At 40.7% G+C, this 18797-nt stretch overlaps 1 protein-coding gene across 3 annotated transcripts in view; it reads left to right on the plus strand.

Annotated features, from left to right (window-relative positions):
• The first annotated feature begins 3573 nt into the window (after positions 1-3573).
• Positions 3574-18797, plus strand: part of NUP205 (nucleoporin 205) — a 71778-nt gene continuing 56554 nt past the window's right edge. For all 3 annotated transcript variants that reach the window (XM_037884183.2, XM_037884191.2, XM_037884203.2), the window contains exons 1-6: positions 3574-3765; positions 7539-7681; positions 8846-9017; positions 10169-10313; positions 11786-11945; positions 17825-18053. In XM_037884183.2, coding sequence (XP_037740111.1) covers positions 3738-3765; positions 7539-7681; positions 8846-9017; positions 10169-10313; positions 11786-11945; positions 17825-18053 — 877 coding nt within the window. In that variant the 5' untranslated portion in view covers positions 3574-3737. The remainder of the gene's footprint in view (positions 3766-7538; positions 7682-8845; positions 9018-10168; positions 10314-11785; positions 11946-17824; positions 18054-18797) is intronic.

Raw genomic sequence — 18797 nt, forward strand, 5'->3', positions numbered from 1 at the left:
GCTATAAGAATTATGATACCTTCGGGCAGATATCAAGGGACATGATGGAAAGGGGCCATGACCGGGAAGACTGCCAAATGTGACGCAGTTCGGGCTCCATTCCCACAGACTTAAAGGGAAGATAGAGCGCGCAGTACAAAAAACATTGAAAGACGGCACCCAATGTGGACGGAAGCACAGGGATTGCTGGGATGCAAACCGATGCATCACGTGGCGTTGGGACAGGACCTAGAATGCCCTGCACCCCCCACCCCCTTCCCACAAGTCACAGCGCCAGAATGGGAAGAGGTGCTCTGTGGGATAGCTGCCCATAATGCACTGCTCCCAATGCTGCTGCAAGTGCCGCAAATGTGGCCACGCCACGGAGCTTGTTCCTGTCAGTGTGGACAGACTGCAGCGCTTTCCCTACTGTGCTCTCCAACGGCGGGTTTAACTCAAAGCACTCTACATCTGCAAGTGTAGCCATGCCCTTAGGCTATATCTACACTACGGAGACTATGTTGACATAGGTATGCCAGCATAACCCCTTAGCGTAGACGCAGCCTAGGCTGACAGAAGCAGTTTTGCTATTGGTGTAGAAACACCACCTCCCCAAATGACTAGCTATATGACAGAAGCATTCTTCCATCAGCATAGTTGCATCTACACTGTGGGTTTTGTTGGCATAACTATGTCAGTCAGGGTGTGTGTTTTTTTTCACAACCCTAACTGATGTAGCTGTGTCGATATAACTTGTAAGTGTAGACTAAGACATATTCCACCTTTCTGTGATTCTGTGTGAACAATGGGATCATAAATTACAAGATAACAAATAAAGTAGGAATAAGCAAAGGATCATTGTCTAAGGGGCTTGTCTACACCAAAAGTCGTACTACTTTAACTATATCAGTATTGTTAAAGCAGTACAACCTCCCTAGTGTGGACTATATCAGTATAGATAAAGCGTTACAAATTCCCTAGTTTGAAGACTACAAGGGTGCTTATACCAGTATAACTTATTCACATACATGAAAAGGAATAAGCTATACTGCTATTAGGTACTACTGTACCAGTGTAACTGAATTCACCCAAGTGTATTGATATAACTATTTTGGTAAAAAAAAATCATACCCACACACAAAGTTGAACTGGTATAAAAACTGTAAATAGACCAGGCCAAACTGTATGTTCTTCCTGAAGGATCTCCTCTCCTACTCATTTTTCATTGTATTTTGTTGTTGCTGCTGCTATCTAAGCTATTGGCAGAGCATGTCAATGAATTATCTGGAAGTTTTCAATGTTACATCTGTGCGGGTTACACAGGATCTCCTCTTCCAGTGGGATTTTTTTTTAATGCATGCAATCTGGAAACATCTTAATGCCAAAAGAAATGTGGTAACCTTCCCTTCTGCCAGAATAAATCAGTTTCCTATTTTTGTTTTCTGCTTTATCTTTTTTACTTTCAATTTCCACCCCCTCTCTTGCACCATTTTTTCCTACCTGAGATCAAAAAATTTGAGTCTCCCGTCACCTCTGTCATTTTCTGACCTCTGAGGAGGCTAGATCTATAATTGACAAATGGCCAGGACCAGAATGAGGAAGAGTTAAGGGAATACAATTCCTTTTATTAAAATAAACAAATTAGTTCAATGTGAGCAATGGGTCTAAAGAAAAGATATTCCTTTCTCAAATATTTACTCTTCAAGCTCTGTGAGAGGAATTCTTTCTGGCAGGATGGGTTTTCTCGTTCTTGCTTTCTTTCCGTCTCTCCTCTTTCTGCTTTGACTACTCTCCACTGTAATTCCCTTTCTTCTGGCTTTTGTTTCTTTTCCTCAGTTGTCTCTCCCTAATTCATCCTGACTCTCCAGAGTCTCTACTTTCTCTGTATTGTCTCTTTTCTTTCCTCTCCTATCCTGTTGTGTTTCTCCCCTCTACTTCGTCAGTATTTGCTGTCTGCTTTCCGTGGATATAGTTTGTCGAACATGGTTTTGCAGCAAGAGAAACTTAATTTTAATAAAATTCAAGTGTGAAAATGTTAGGCTATTGGCTGCTGACATAAATGTGTCTCTTGAAGGCATCTCCTATCTCTATGGGAATATGCTGAAGAAAAGTTGCAATCACTATAATGGCTGGAAGAGCCTTGTAAGAGATACTATTTCAAAGCAGGAGGGCAGTAGACGATATTCAGATGTGGGAGATTTGTCAGATATTAGTACACCTTCCTTCGCTCTAGATATGTGTCCAAGTCTCTTCTGTGCATTTTCCTCTTAATTTCTGACAGTCCTTTCCTCAACTGTCTTTTGAGACTACTGATCTTGTCACAATTGAAATGTTCCTTGCCCCATGTTGAACTCCATTGGGATGGCTAGGTCCCTTAGTGTCCAGGATAGGAAACTCTAGTCTATAGTCAAAGACTACAAGACATATGATTCCAAATCCAATACATTTGCTTTTAGAATTAGTCAAAAACTTAAAGATTTTTTTAAATTAAAATTTAGTTTTATTTTTTGGTAAATTAATTTTTTCTAGAACAAAGGCCATTTTTCACCAAAAAACATTTTTTGAAAATATTTGTTTCTTTCAAAATTTCCCAGTTTTTTAATGAACAACTGCGGAAATTGAAGATATTCAGTTTTTGAAAACCTAAAATGTGTATATTGGTTTATGGCTTTTAGTTGAAAAACTGGGAAATTTTCTAGTGTCTATAGAAATGAATGCAATCACACACTTTTCTTAGGGCACACATTTCAGGCATATTTTCCTACAGTGATGGCTCTAAGGAGAGGTAACATAACGGAAGGCACTTTCTTCATCAGGACCTGAAAAAGGAAGGGAGGAAAAAAATTGAGAAGGATAACACTTATATATGTTGTTTTCATTATGTAAGATGGGAGTTATGAAACATAGTATCTGATTAGCGAGACAAGGTGGGTGAGATAATATTTTTTTCTGGACCAACTTCAGACCTGAAGAAGAGCCCTGTGTAAGCTTGAAAGCTTGTCTCTCTCACCAACAGAAGTTGGTCCAAAAATAGATGTTACTTCACCCACCTTCTGTCTCTAATATCCTGGGACTGACACGGCTACAACAACACTGTATGCATAAAGAAAAGGAGGACTTGTGGCACCTTAGAGACTAACCAATTTATTTGAGCATAAGCTTTCGTGAGCTACAGCTCGCTTCATCGGATGCATTATTTATAAATATTATTATTTATTAAACAGGACAGTAAGATAACATTTTTTTCCGATTCAAGGGTGGGTGAGTAGATTTTGTCCCTGGTGTGGTCCTTATGCAAGTATATTTTTTTAACGTTTTGCACATATGATAATGGGCTCACTAGTAATGTGGTTTTTTTATTGAGGAGAATAAAGGTCCTGAACACATTCATCCATCCTGTTTCACCTTGGGTGAAGAGTGTGGGACAGATGGGCTATGTGGGAATTTTAGTTCAGTCGTTTGCACAATTTCATACAATCCAGAAATGAACTACAATTCCCAGCATGCATCGCGCTCTGCCCATGTAGACCCCGGCTTTCCAAAGGCAGCCCTGCCTGTTTAAAAGAGACTCGCTACCCGGGGTGCGGCGTATAGTTGATAAACATATTAGGGACCCTCCCACTAGGGTTTTACGGGGAGTAGCGTTCCCTGTAGGCGGCGAGGAGAGTGATATTTCTAGGCAGGCAGCGCATTGGGCGCCCCAGCTCTTTCTGGGACTCTCTGCGCCGGCGGCGCCTGCCTGTTAGTGGATTTCCAAGATGGCGGCGCTGTTGGCGGTAAATTCAGGTAAAACGAACCTCAGGGCGAGGGCGGTTATCGGGGGCGGCGCGGCACCGGCTCGTGCTTCCCCCGCCCCTATGGGCAGGCGGGGGCGCCCCGTCGGGGCCAGGAGCTCCTGGGGGGGAGTGGAGGAGGCGCCGTCTGCGGCCCCTGTCCCCGCGCGGGGCCCCTCGGCTCCGGCCCCGGCCCGACGGGCGTGGGCGAGGCCCCGGCTGTTCCTGCCCCGCCCGTTTCTCGGAGTCTGGGTCCGGCAGCGGCTGCCGAGCGCCGTGTCCCGCGGGGGGAGCCGCTGGTGCAGGCTCTTTACCAGCTAGGAAGTCAAATGAATAGCTGGAGGCTAGTTCTTTGCCTTTTGGTTTCTGAGCCCCTAGGGGCTCTCGGCCCCCCCCCCCCCCCCCCCCCCAGTTGTTCTCTGTAGCCGCCAAGGCTAGAGCCCCACCTCCAGCATGGAAATGAAAACTCTTGAGTCTCGCGTAATCACAAGAGTCCCGGAGCTGGAGCGCTAAGAAAAACACAAAATGTGTCCCGAGTCAGCAAATCCTGTGACAACAGTTAGGCTGCTGGTGAGCTGAGCCCACAGTTTATGGTGCTGACCAGTGCTATCTCATTTCCTTGTAGTCCCCCGTCTGCTGAATCCACCTCTCATTTCTTGTCTCACTCTTGGACTGTACACTGCTTGGTGCAGGGACTCTTTGTTCTTTTGCACAGCGCCTGGCACAAATGTGTTCTGGTCCAAGACTAGGGCTCCTAGCCACTTTAGCAATATAATTAATGAAACTGTGAGAGTTGGGAACCTAGGTAACATGAGGAAGATGAGGCTTTGGGAGGCAGAACCCCCTGCTCCGTTGTGCTATCTGGTGTGTTCATTACTCCCTAATGGGTGCAGAGAGTATCCTCCAGCAGGTATATTTCCAACATCTAAACCCTAACCTTTTAGAAACAGCCCTACTCCTAAACTGGAAATAGCTGAACCAGATTTAGCCCCGTCCTATTAACACTTGAAGCCAATGGCAATACTCCCCCACTTAAAATGAAACGTGTACATGTTTTAAGGATTGAGGCCATTGCATGTAGCTTATTTTTCATGAAGAAGAATCTTTGCTGTGGTTTGAAATAAACTACTAAAACATCCTTGAGATTATGGGAGAGGATGATGGGGCTGCAGCTGGGTCCAGATGAACATGTGCATACAACACCATTCTCAATCCATCTTGGGGGGAGGACATGCTGTAATTCCCACCAGGGTACTGTTGGATCCTGCTCAGAGAATCCGTGCTTAGCTAAGAAATGGTGGAAATGTGCTCCTGTCTTTTTCGTCTTCTAGATGCTGTAGAGTGGAAAGCACTTCACTCTCTAAAGGTTTTTTTGTTCCCTTTCCCTGTTTTGGCTTCCCTCTTTTTTGAGCTTCCCTTTTTTGTCTTCCCCAGTTTCTTTCCCATATTCACAAAATTTGGTGTTTTCCTCCAGCTGTCACAGAGCAAAATAGACATGGTTGGACTCCATTTTCTGCTGTTTCCAAGACTGTTTAGAAATAATGAAACAGATCAGAATTGTTAGTTTCATTCTGCTACTACTTTCACTGGTTGGCTAGGATGAATTGCTAGTTGGACTTAAACTAAATTGATATAGGCCTTGTGTAAACTGACTTACGAACATGTTTATAGAGGTTGCATTGGTTTAACTAAAGCTATGTCTTCACTGCAAAAAAGTATCGCTATCTCAGTGTAAACTCATGGTGGAGACAAGGCATGGGTAGTTCATTCCTCGAGTAGTTAGTCGGGGTAAACCCCAGGTTGCCAATATAAAGTTGACCTCTACTAGTAACACTGAGTTTAAATGTTTCAGAGTGGTAGCCGTATTAGTCTGTATCAGCAGAAAGAATGAGGAGTACTTGTGGCACCTTAGAAACCCACAAAAGGTTATGCTCAAATACATTTGTTAGTCTCTAAGGTGCCACAAGTATTCCTCGTTCTTTCTGCTGATACAGACAATCTGTGCCTTGTCTCCACTATGAGTTTACACTGAGATAGTTTACGCTGAGGTAGTTACACCTTTTTGCAGTGAAAACAAAGCCTAACCCAGTTTTAGTTAAAGTATTTCAAGTTGTGTGTGTAGACAAGGCATTCGATTGAAAGCTCTTTGGGGCAGAGACCATCTTTATGTTATATGTGTTGTGCAGTACCTAGCATAGTGGGGCCCTGATCCTTGATTTGGTGGCCTCTAGGCATACTGCAATACAAATAATAATACAGTAGGTACTTTTGGTGGTGATTTGTTTTGGGAAGAATATGTAAATTGTTTCAGGAATATCAGATATATCCAGCAAATAAAACTTTGACATTTCTGTGTTAGATTGGTAGCTGGTTATTTGGAGAGGTTTTTTTTTTAACTATCAGAATACTAGATTATACTCTGTAGGCAGGAATTATTTACCAAATATCATGCCTTCAGACTGTTTCCAGTTTTACTATCTAGACTGAAGAATGATTCTGCATTATGGTATCAGTGTTTGAATATTAAGTTTGCTGTTGATAGATAATGTAGGATGCTGTTTTTTGTGTATGTGCTGGTGAAAGAAAGTAAGTAAACTTTTAGTGTAAGTTTCCTAAATTCCTCCCTGTGCAAAGAAACTTTGATCCAGAATGATATCCTTTCTAATGTGGAGAGATCGCTCATCCTCCATGCTAAATTCAGATATAGCATTTCCAAGCAAAACTTGTGCTAGTGGCAACAAGTGAAGGAGGAGAGTTGGATTATAGAATAGGGTCTGAGACTTGGCCTAAATAACAATTGGTAACACGGGGTAGCTTCCAAAAATAACCCTTGTGAAAAGCATCTCAGTGTACTAAGTTAATGCTGCTTCATTAATCTTTTTGTATTATAAAACAAATTCATATTTGTATAACTGACTTTTTTTATTGCTGTAGAGGATGAACATGTATTATCTAGTCCTAAGGATTTATGTATAAAATATTAATAGCCAGAATTTACACCTCTGTCAGATGTTGATCAATACAATGCTTTATTAGGTTTTTTTTGTTTGTTTGTTTACTGTATTTCTCACTCTCCTGTCATTATGTGGTATGGCAGCAACAAACGTCGGGGAAAAAACTGATTAATATAGTACAATCTGGTGAATAAAAATCACCTTGTAAACTGTATTTCTGTTAAAATCAGAAAAGGATGACAACATTTGAAAGGTTATATATAACTTAATAGCTTAACAAAATGTTTTACATAGACAGATGTAATAATAAATCAAGTATGACAGAGCGCTGTTGTTCATGTATAGTTTCTGATATTGTTGATTTTGTTCCATTTTGGTCTGTTGTATCAACAGCTGAAAGCAGGAAGCTTGCTTTGCCTCACTTGATTCTGGTGCACTCTTCAACCCTTACTTATCCCAGTAGTCCTGCTGAAGTTGTTAGGATGCAGGATCAGGCCTATATCTGTAACAAATATGTCTGTGTAAAGAAAATATGGTTCCAGAATTTATCAGCTGTCATCTTCATCTCTTCTCCACTCCCTGCCCCCTCCCTGCCCAATCCAAGGAGATTTCCACCTCCCAGTGTAAGAAAAGCATTGTCTTTATTCAGTGGCATATTCTCATTTTGGATGTAAAAGATTTGTTTGCATAACTTCCTGTGTTTTCACGTTGAGACTATGCAGTAAATGTAAATAATAGTCTGTTTCTAGAACGTACTGTGTGGAGAAATAATCTTTCCTCTACTCTTCCCACTTACAATAAGATTTTTTTTTTCAAACTTTTTTCTTTTTAGCTGCCAGTTTGTGGGGTCCATACAAGGACATCTGGCAAACAGTGGTAAATGGTATCTGGAAAAGGCAACCTGAAGCCATCCATCTCCTGGACCAGGTTTTAAAGAAACACAAACCTGACTTTATCTCGCTGTACAGAAATCCGGTAATTAACTTTTTCTCTTTTGTAATGGGTTGGGGAGAGACTAGTGTGCTTTGTTTGTCTTGACTTTTTTTCTTTCCTTTTTTTAAGATTAGCCCCAACCTCAGAGTGATTATCCTGTGTTTTATATTTATCCAGTGCCTTGCAAAATGGGGTCGCAATGCTGGTTGGAACCTTTAGGTGTTATAAGAATAAAAATTACTTGAAAGAGTCTTATTATTTATCTGGCTTCTTTTGCAATTGAACACTTAAATAATGTTGATCATAATTTTGTTTCATTGGTTTTCAAACAGACTGTTTGGAGAGGGATACTTTATTTATCCATCACAATACCCTCTGCTCAGTCAATCAAGTGCTGATGGGTTTTTCTATTTGATCCAGGCTTCTGAGATGGAGCACATAATTATTTCTTCTTGTGTTTTTTTCCATGCTTATGATGCAGTTACTTAAGCATGCCAGCAGGCAAAACAGGTAACAATCTGAAAATAAAAAGAATACGGGATGCTCCTTCTGAAGATTGTGGGATGCGGTGGAAAAACCCATTTAGCACTTGACTGATGGAGGAGTAGATATTTGTTTAAAAATAACATTACAGTAAGGAAAAAATATCTTTCCTGCAACATTTATAGTTGAAGTTTTCATTTTTATTTGTAAAGTTGATAGGTTGAAGTCTTAAGTCACGTATAGGATCTTGTTTCTCTACATTTTAGCAGTTGACCGACATCCAAAAAAGGAATAATATATTATTTGTAAGACTATTTATTCTTTAACAGTTTCTCATTAACATTCATGCTGTCTTTCGTCAAGGTTAGATCAGTTTCTGATGGGAAAATTCCTGTTGGGAATATATCAAAGCTACTTTGAGAGCTTAAATAATTCTAAGTAAAGTAAGCTCCAGCACTGATGATATAAGATCATTTTTGGTGTAGCCTCACAAGAAGCCTTGCTCTGCATTACACTGTGAAATAACTTTGAGGACACCTTTACTACCTGAATGTAAAAAATATAGGCAATGCTTGTGATGAAAGCCTAACATGTCAGAGTGGTAGTTGTAAAGAAGAATTAATGTGGCAAGCTTTGCTTGCTCTCTGATCAGCTTTGACAGAAATGAATAATTGTTCCGCATCTTGCCATTTTGGGAACTTCTGTTACTTATTTCTTTTATAGCCAAAGAATGTGCAACAGCACGAGAAGATTCAGAAGGCAAGTACCGAAGGGGTTGCCATCCAGGGTCAGCAGGGTACCAGACTTTTGCCAGAGCAGCTCATTAGAGAAGCCTTTATCCTGAGTGACCTCTTTGATATTGGAGAGCTGGCAGCTGTTGAACTCCTTCTAGCTGGTAAGGAGGCACTGAACTGAGGGGACAATAGTTTCATTGAACACTAAATACATCCTGAGAGTTGGGGCAATTCAATTCTTACAGGCTTCTTATTGGAACTACTCGTTTATTTAGAGCTAAGCACATGTTTAAATGCTCTGTTGGATTAGGGCTTTAGTGTCCAACTCTGTAAGATGTTCATAAAGATCTAAAATGATTCCTAGTACTGTAATGCCGTAGAAAAATAATATTTGGAATCCATTAAATTATTTTAGTCAGTCATTGTAAAAGGGGAAATAATCTGTAGCGAGCTCTCAATCAAGATTGTTAGTTACTTTGAACAAGTAATTTATCACTGGATTCAAGAAATAATTGATTTCTTATAGCTGATTATTAATTTCTCCATAAAACAATATAGAAGTGATTCATTTTGTGACGTGTGTGTTAATTGTACTATGAGCTTATGGCTGTACTGTGTGCCATGACATAGAAGCTGATGCTCAGGATATGAATAATATGATTGCAAGTAATCCACATTATCTGACAGGCAGAAAAGTGATGATGTTTGTGAATTCTCTTTAACTTGAAGTCTTTAAATCATGATTTGAGGATGTCAGTAATTCAGCCAGAGGTTATGGGTCTATTACATGAGAGGGTGGGTGAAGTTCTGCCTTCCTGCACACTGGAGGCCGCAGACTAGATGATCATCATAATCTCTTCTGACTTTAAAGTCTGTTTTTTAAGAAAGCTATTCCATTAGGAATCATTATTAGCTACTTTGTCACATCTGATATGAGTTTTTTGAATATGCCTGTTTTTATTAAATGTGGATATGACCTTGCTAGTAAAATGTTGGTCACCTGTGAGAGGTCATCATGAAGTCCTGAAGCAAATTAAACAAAATTGGAAATTAAGGTTTTCTGTCTGAATAAGCACTGAAAAACTGACTTTTAAGTACAATTAAACTGTTATTGTCCTTTGCTTTTGCAGTGTATGAGGGTAAGATAAACATTTGTTTTCAAATATAATTTGGACTCAGAGTTTTGTTATAGGCTTGTTGTACTTCTATTTAAAAAAAAAATAAGACTATCAAATACAAAGATGTGATTGATTATGTATGTTGAGGGTTGTTGTTTTTTTTTTTTGGTGGTTCTATATTTTTAATTCTGTAGGGGAGCACCAGCAACCTCATTTTCCTGGCCTTACAAGGGGTTTAGTGGCAGTTCTTTTGTACTGGGATGGAAAGAGATGCATTGCCAATTCACTGCGAGCCCTCATCCAGTCACGGCGGGGCAAAACATGGACATTGGAACTCAGGTCTGTCTTTTAGTTACGTTTGGGACTTGGATATGAGGCACGCTAAAAAGCTCTGTGTGTTGGCCACTGATGGCTTCTAGGCTGATTAGTTTTTGGGGGTGTAAGAATTTTCAGATTTGTTCACTATATCTTGATGGTGTTGCTTTCATGTCTTTTCAGCACAGTATTCTTCCATATTTTAAAAAGAAAAGGAGTACTAGTGGCACCTTAGAGACTAACCAATTTATCTGAGCAAAGCTTTCATGAGCTACAGCTTACTTCATTGGATGCATTCACTGAATGCATCCGATGAAGTGAAGTGAGCTGTAGCTCACGAAAGCTTATGCTCAGATAAATTGGTTAGTCTCTAAGGTGCCACTAGTACTCCTTTTCTTTTTGGAAATACAGACTAACACGACTGCTACTCTGAAACCTTCCATATTTTAAATACATTTTATTGGTTACCTGGGATTCCCCTTTTCTTCTGCTCCTGTATACCCCTTCACCTTCTGGCTCTGTGTTGTGGCAAGTGCTGCTCCCTGAAGAGCCAGTTAATGCTGCTCCAAGCACTGACAAGTGATAGTCACTCAAGCATGTTGTGAAGTGCTTGTGTCCACTATGCAGACTGAGTTCTCTGCCTTTGCAAGACTCCTAGCTCTTACAGTCTGGGAAGCAGAGAAATTTTAACTTATTTTTATTTAAATGCAAATTTTATTGTAGAAATTAATATGTGCATGTGAGGTACTCTTGGTGAAATACAAAACAAACTCAGTATACAGTAGAAGCATACCTTGGCTGGTCAACTCCATGTATACTAACATAGTTTGTATTGAGTTGGGATATAGTGTAATCACAAATACCCGAGTGTAATAGGGATGATCAATTTATGGATAACTCACTGGAGTGGTTGGGCTGTGGAAATTTGCCCAGTTGCAAGGATTGCTGAGGAAGAGAAGTCTGTAGAATGTGAATGTGGGCATTGTTACTTACAGTGAAGGTAATGGAAGAATTAGAAAGGTGCATGGCCCTGGGAAGCTGCAAAGGGGGTGCGCAGCCCTGGCTGCAGCCCCGCCAAGCCTGGGATGCTGCCGGGCAAGGGCGCACTGCCTCAGGAAACTGCAGGGCTGAGGCACACGGCCGCGGCTGCAGCCCCTGCCAAGCCGGGACACTGCTGGGCAGGAGCACACGGCCCTGGCTGCAGCCGCTGCCAAGCCCGGGACGACACGGGGCTGGGGCGCACATCCCCAGCAGAAGCCCCGGGGCTGGGGCTGCAGGGTCCTGGTTCCTACCAGCCCCAGTTGCAGGGCAGGGGCGCACAGTCCCGCCTCCTGAAGCGTAGATGTCATGGAGGTCCGGTGAAGTCACGGAATCCATGACTGTTGTGACTTCCGTTGACTAAATCGTAGCCTTGTTCATCACATTTCTTCTACTGTGGTCAGGAATAGCATTATTTGTTGTTTCAGTTGTTAATACGTTGTCTCTCTTCATTTTAGCACAGAGTTGGTGTCCCTGACAACACGCTTTACAGATGAGCTGATGGAGCAGGGTTTGACTCAGAAGATCCTAACTCTGGTATCTCATATCAATGTGAACAGTGAGTTTGAGAAACTACAAAGGGAGCGAGGTCTGGGCAGTGAGAAACATCGCAAAGAGGTAAGAGAATCACTTCGGCAAATTACTGCAAAGATTAAAATGTAGTTATAATCCCCTGCAGAATATTTTGTTTTAAATTTGTGGGTCTTCTCTAAATAAAATCTCATTGGCAGTTTGTTTATTTCTTTTTAAGTTATACTCCGGTTTTAGATTATTTTCTCCTCATCTGCTACTTCTTCCACTTACTGATTAAGGGCAAGGTCCAAGACATTCTGGAGATCAGCTGGTGAGCAGAGACTGATCAACCAGATGGTTCCAGCTTTCAGGGTGGGACACTATATCAAATAAAAGAGAGGATTCAGTTTGAGGAAGCAGGAACTTGTGGCCGTAGTTGTGTTTGGATGGTGAGAAAAGAACCAATGAAGGCTGTATGCTGCAGCTTTCAGGAGTAAAAAACCAAGGAGTGTAAAAGCCAACATTCTGGCTTCTGATAGTAGTTGCAGACAGGGACTGCTGAGGTAAATCAAAAGCTCTCTCTCTCAGCCTGCTGATGCACTGCTGATACTCTTGTCATCTCCTTCCCTTGCTTGTGATTCTAGCTTCTTTCCTTCCCTCAGATCTGCTGGTGGGTTGTAGTGGCATCTTTCTCCCCTGTCTCCAAAATTACTGATGATGATTTTTATTTTCCTCCGCTTTGCTTCTTCATCCTTTGTCACTGGATGAGGTATTGTGAATAACTTGGCTTCCCCAGTTCAGGGGGTGGGTTTCTGCATGCTTGTCCTGCATGAATTCCCCTACTCTTTACCAGAGGAGCCCCTCTCTACCTTCAGAAAAGTAGTAGAAGCAAGGACAACAGAAGAGCAAATTAAATATAAAGATATAGCATAAAATCTAGAACACAAAGTATTTTTTTTTTTTTACTTTAAGCACTACAAATAAAAAAAAAAGAGGGGGATTAAAAATGGAGAACTATATTTCAAAAATAAATAAAACAGGACAAAATAGGGTCCAGTCATTTAAGCATATTTTGTATATCCAGCTGTGTTAAATTTAATTTGGCAAGATATACCTCTAATAGTAAATACTGAAAAGTACTTGAAAATAGAGTGCTCATTTCTGCACCCTTCAGAGTTCTTGTGCGTGTAGCCACTGTCTGCAATGGGAAGTGGATCAGACTCAAACTTTAACATTACAATTTTTTTTCTGTGCTTACTGCTCATAGTGACAGTCCTTCTGAAAAGTATAATAATATATGGTCTTGGCAGTTTGGGGGCCTAAAGCAAGGAGCTAGTCTCTCATCTACTTTGATGTTACTCCAGGAATCATGTAAAGAACAATGATATTTACATTAAATGTTTTGTATGAATGTTAAACCAACATTAAAGCAGATTAGAAAATGTATTTCAGACCTTTGCTTCCTTCCATATGCAATTTTACAGATGATACTCCAGAATATTCTGCATATTAATTAAAACTGGTATTATACTCAACTATAATATGCATACCTGCATAAATCCATTGGTATATTGAAAGATTATCTAATCAATTTTTCACTATTAATAAAAATACATGCACAATAAAAATGGGACATTGGCAGATGGTTAGTTTTCATATTTTACCGGTGAGCGTGTGTCAAGTACAGTTTAGGAACTCTTAAAATACAGCCAAATGAAATCTGATTTTTACTGAGTGACCCAAAGGCACCAAATCAGTGAAGTAGGGGGAATATTCCAGATTTGAACTCTCTGTCCCCTTTGGCTGATATACAAAAGCTGTTCAAATACACGATGGACTTTGGGGGAGTGGAGAAGGGGAAAGGAAGAGAACCTGTTACAGATAAAATGCATAAGAACATAAAGAGTGGCCATACAGGCTCAGGCCAATGGTCCATCTAGCCCAGTATCCTGTCTTCCCACAGTGGCCAATGCCAGATGCTTCAGAGCAAACAAACCAAACAGGGAAATTATAGAGTGAGCCATCCTTTGTTGTGTAGTCCCAGCTTCTGGTAGTCGGAGATTTAGGGATACCCAGAGCGTAGGGTTGTATCCTGGACCATCTTAGCTATTGCTGGACCTATCCTCTATGAACTTATATAATCATTTTAACCTGGTTATACTTTTGCCCTTCACAACATCCCCTGGCAAGAAGTTCCACAGGTGGATTGCATTTTGTGAAACACTTCCTTATGTTTGTCTTAAACCTGCTGCCTATTAATTTTATTGGATGACCCCCTGGTTCTTGTGTTATGTGAAGGAGTAAATAACACTTTCACTTTCTCCACATCAGTCATGATTTTATAGACCTCTATCATATCCTCTCTTAGTTACCTCTTTTCTAAGATGAACAGACCCAATCTTTTTAATCTCTATTCATATGGAAGCTGTTCCATATACCTAATCATGTTTGTAGCCCTTCTCTGTACCTTTTCCAGTTATAATATATCTCTTTTAAGCTGGTGAAGACTGCTCGTGGCTCTGGTCAAGTTGTGGTGTACCATGTATTTATATAGTGTCATGATATTTTTATGTCTTTTTATCTATCCCGTTCCTAATGGTTCCTAACATTCTGTTAGCTTTTTTTGACTGTTAGGTATGCATTGAACAGATTTTTCAGAGAATTATCCGTGATGACTCCAATATCTCTCTCTCTCTCTCTCTCTCGAGTGGTAACACCTAATTTAGACTCCATCGTTTTGATGTATTAGTTGGGATTATTTTTTCCAATGTGCATTACTTTGCATTTATCAACATTGAATTTCATCTGCCATTTTGTTGACCAGTCACTCACTTTAGGGAGATCCTTTTGTAACTCAACCATCTGGAGTAACTTTGTATTATCTGTGTATTTTTGCCACCTCACTGTGTACCCCCTTTTTCGGATCGCTTATGAATAAGTTGAACAGCACTGGTTCCAGTAAAGATTCTTGGGGGATCCTCTGTTTAACTCTCTTCTTTGTGAAAATGGACCATTTATTCCTACCCTTTGTTTCCTATCTTTTAACCAGTTACTAATGCATGAAAGGACCTTCCTTCTCATCCCATGACTGCTTTACTTTACTTAAGCCTTTGGTGGGGACTTTTGTCAAAGGCTTTTTGAAAAGTCCAAGTTCACTCTATCCACTGGATTACCCTTGTTCCCATGCTTGTTGACACCTTCAAAGAATTCTAATAGATTGATGAGGCATGATTTCCCTTCACAAAAGCCATGTTTGACTCTTCCCTAACATATTGTGTTCATCTATTTGTCTGATGATTCTGTTCTTTACTATAGTTTCAACTAATTTGCCTGGTGGTGAAGTTAGGCTTACCGGCCTGCAATTGCTAGAATTGCCTCTGGAGCCTTTTAAAAAAAAAAAAAAAAAAATCAGCGTGACATTAGCTGTCTTCCAGTCATTTGGTACAGAGCTGATGTACGTGATACATTACACACCAGTTATTAGTAATTTTGTATTTGAGTTCCTTCAGAACTCTGGGTGAATACCACCTGGTCCTGGTGACTTACTACTGTTTAATTTATCACTTTGTTCCAAAACCACCTCTGTTGACACCTCAATCTGAGACTGTTCCTCAGACTTGTCGGCTAAAAAGAATGGCTCAGGTGTGGAAAATTCCCTTAAATTCTCTGCAATGGAAAGAATTCATTTATCTTCTCCACAACAGCCTTGAGTGCTTCTTTAGCGTCTTGATTGTCCAGTGGCCGGGTGATTTTTTTTTTTGTGGAAGGCTAGTTGCTCTTCAAATTCTTTTTTGGCCTGCCTAATTATATTTTTACACTTGATTTGCCAGAGTTTACACTCTTTTCTATTTTCCTCAGTAGGATTTTATCCCTTTGTTCTTACTTTTGGTGGAACTTTCAGGAAAAACAAAAAAACTGATCCCTGTTGGAGAGCAAGTATATCAAATTTCAGTCTAACAAATACATTTTTGGAAAATAATAAATTGAAAATCATGCCTTTAGCATGGAAATGCTTGGGCAACCTTTATATAGACCATGCTGTTTGCTCCATTTATAATATGTTAAAAAATTGATTTATGATAAATAGCAACCATTTTACATATCTTAATCCGTGAACAATCTTATTTATGAGTTTTTAGTGTTAGGATAACAAGGACAAGTGCAGAGTCCTGCACTTAGGACGGAAGAATCCCATGCACCGCTATAGACTAGGGACCAAATGGCTAGGCAGAAAAGGACCTAGGGGTTACAGTGGACGAGAAGCTGGATATGAGTCAACAGTGTGCCATTGTTGCCAAGAAGGCCAATGGCATTTTGGGCTGTATAAGTAGGGACATTGCCAGCAGATTGAGGGATGTGATCGTTCCCCCCTATTCGACATTGGTGAGGCCTCATCTGGAGTACTGTGTCCAGTTTTGGGCCCCACATTACAAGAAGGATGAGGAAAAATTGGAAAACATTCAGCGGAGGGCAACAAAAATGATTAGGGGACTGGAACACATGAGTTATGAGGAGAGGCTGAGGGAACTGGGATTGTTTAGTCTGCGGAAGAGAAGAATGAAGGGGGATTTGATAGCTGCTTTCAAGTACCTGAAAGGGGGTTCCAAAGAGGATGGATCTAGACTCTTCTCAGTGATAGCAGATGACCGAACGAGGAGTAATGGTCTCAAGTTGCAGTGGGGGAGGTTTAGGTTGGATATTAGGAAAAACTTTTTCACTAGGAGGGTGGTGAAACACTGGAATGCATTACCTAGGGAGGTGGTGGAATCTCCTTCCTTAGAAGTTTAAGGTCAGGCTTGACAAAGCCCTGGCTGGGATGATTTAGTTGGGGATTGGTCCTGCTTTGAGCAGGGGGTTGGACTAGATGACCTCCTGAGGTCCCTTCCAACCCTGATATTCTATGATTCTATAAATTAAAGCTTTGGCTTTGTGAGAGGAGTCCTTTTAGTTTGAGATCTTACCAAGGCTTTGAATACTAATATAAGTTTAGAACATGCTAAGAAAATGCCTGTGTGTGTTAGAAAGAAAAAATGGGTTTACACATCTTGTTCTGTACATTAATGGAGACTCAGAAAAAGTACATCGCTTCAGACTCTCAGGGTTGTCTATATGTAGGGCCCTATTCATGGACCAATTCATGATTGTGAAAAATGTGTCATGGAGCGTGGAATCTGATCTTCCTTGTGAAATCTGGTGCCCAGCCAGGGGCTCCTACCCTACACAGGGTTCCAGCTGCGAGTCCTGGCCAGGGATTTGAAGGGACCAGACTTCCTCTTCCCCTGCAAGGGCCACTTCTGGGGTGGGTCAGACCCACATTTGGGATCAGCCCCAGCTGCAGGAAGCTCCCCAGTGCCAGCTGTCACCTCCCCTCGTGGGGAGGCGGTGGCGCCAGCTGTTAACTCCCTACATAAGCGGGAGACTGCTGGGAAAACCGGGCATATGGCAAAAAAAACAAACAAACCCACCCCCATATCCTACTGCTCTCACTTCTGCGCTGCTGCTGCTGGTGATAGCTTTAGTGCCTCTGTCAGTGGCAGGGCAGAAGTAAGGGTGGCAATCCCATGACCCCCCTACAATAGCCTTGCGACCCTCCCATCCTGTCCACATTTTGGATCGGGACCCCCACGGTTACAACACTGAAGTTTCAGATGTAAAGATCCGAAAACATGAAGTTAACTAATTTGAAGCCCTCCTGATCATGAAATTGACCAAAATGGACCGTGAATTCAGAAAGATCCTAGCCATATGCATGTGTAAATCCCATTCGTGTTAATGGCGATGGCATGTATATATCAAGCCAAGAATAAATCCTAATTGATTCAATCATGTTTTAAAGAACAGCAGATTCACAAGTTCATTTGGGATTCCAAATAAACTTGTGTAATTGGTCCTAGTTATATTGACTGACTGAGCAAGACAAGCTTGAACAATTTGAAAATAATTGTATGAAAATAACTGTAAATTTTTTTTTTTGTTTTAACTAGGTTTCTGACCTTATCAAAGAGTGCCGACAGTCATTGGCTGAAAGCCTGTTTGTCTGGACCTGCCAGTCTCCACTGAGCAGGGATGATACTTTAATCCTTATTAGTTATCTGGAGAAAGTGACAGTTGAAGCTGATGGCTTATTGGACTGTGTGAATTTGTCCCTCCTCATGGCTCTTCTTTACTGCTTTGATGTCAGTTTTCTAGAACAGAGCACAGAGGATCGGGAAGGTAATGGTAGAGTTTTCTTAAGTTGTACCTTACTATTCCACAAAATGTATTAGCTTTAATTGTTACTATCATTAACATTTTAATCATTATTTACTACAGTTAGGCATCATACTTGGGTGGGGTATACATTTTAAGTAGAAAATTTCTTGATACAGTGAAAATACTTCACTGGGGTAAAGGTTGACTTGAAACCTACTTATAGTGATGTACTTGATACTAGATGAAAAAAACAGAGTTCAGTGGGTAATAGAAGAAGGGCCTGGTCTGAGTATGGGACTAGAGTTTTAATCCTGAATATTCTTGAGTTGTAATCCTGAATTTTTACACTGATTTCCTTTGTGGCTTTGGGTAAGTCAATTCAATTATTTATGGCTCAATTTCCTCATGTAAAATGGGGCTGAGAATACCCTGGCAGGGATGTTGCAGTTTAATTCATTCATGTTGAAAGAGTTTTGAGGTTGAACAATTATAATGTTCTAAGATTCATTATGCTGTTTACATTTATACCTTGAGATAGATAGATATACACACACACACAAAATGGTGCAGTTACAGTTGACTCACAACTTTTCTGACTTGTTCATGTAAATTCTCACCTCTAACAGTGCAGTAAAGTAACTTCATGGAATTTCTCTCCTTTTTTAAATAAGGGAGGAGCAAGTGAGTAAGTAATTGCACATTAATGTATTTATTTCAATGTGCAATGGGACAGTCCTTTTTTTTTAAGCTGGGGAAGATGCAAGA

The sequence above is a fragment of the Chelonia mydas genome, chromosome 1 (genome assembly GCF_015237465.2).
Source record: "Chelonia mydas isolate rCheMyd1 chromosome 1, rCheMyd1.pri.v2, whole genome shotgun sequence".
NCBI classification, from domain to species: Eukaryota; Metazoa; Chordata; order Testudines; family Cheloniidae; genus Chelonia; species Chelonia mydas.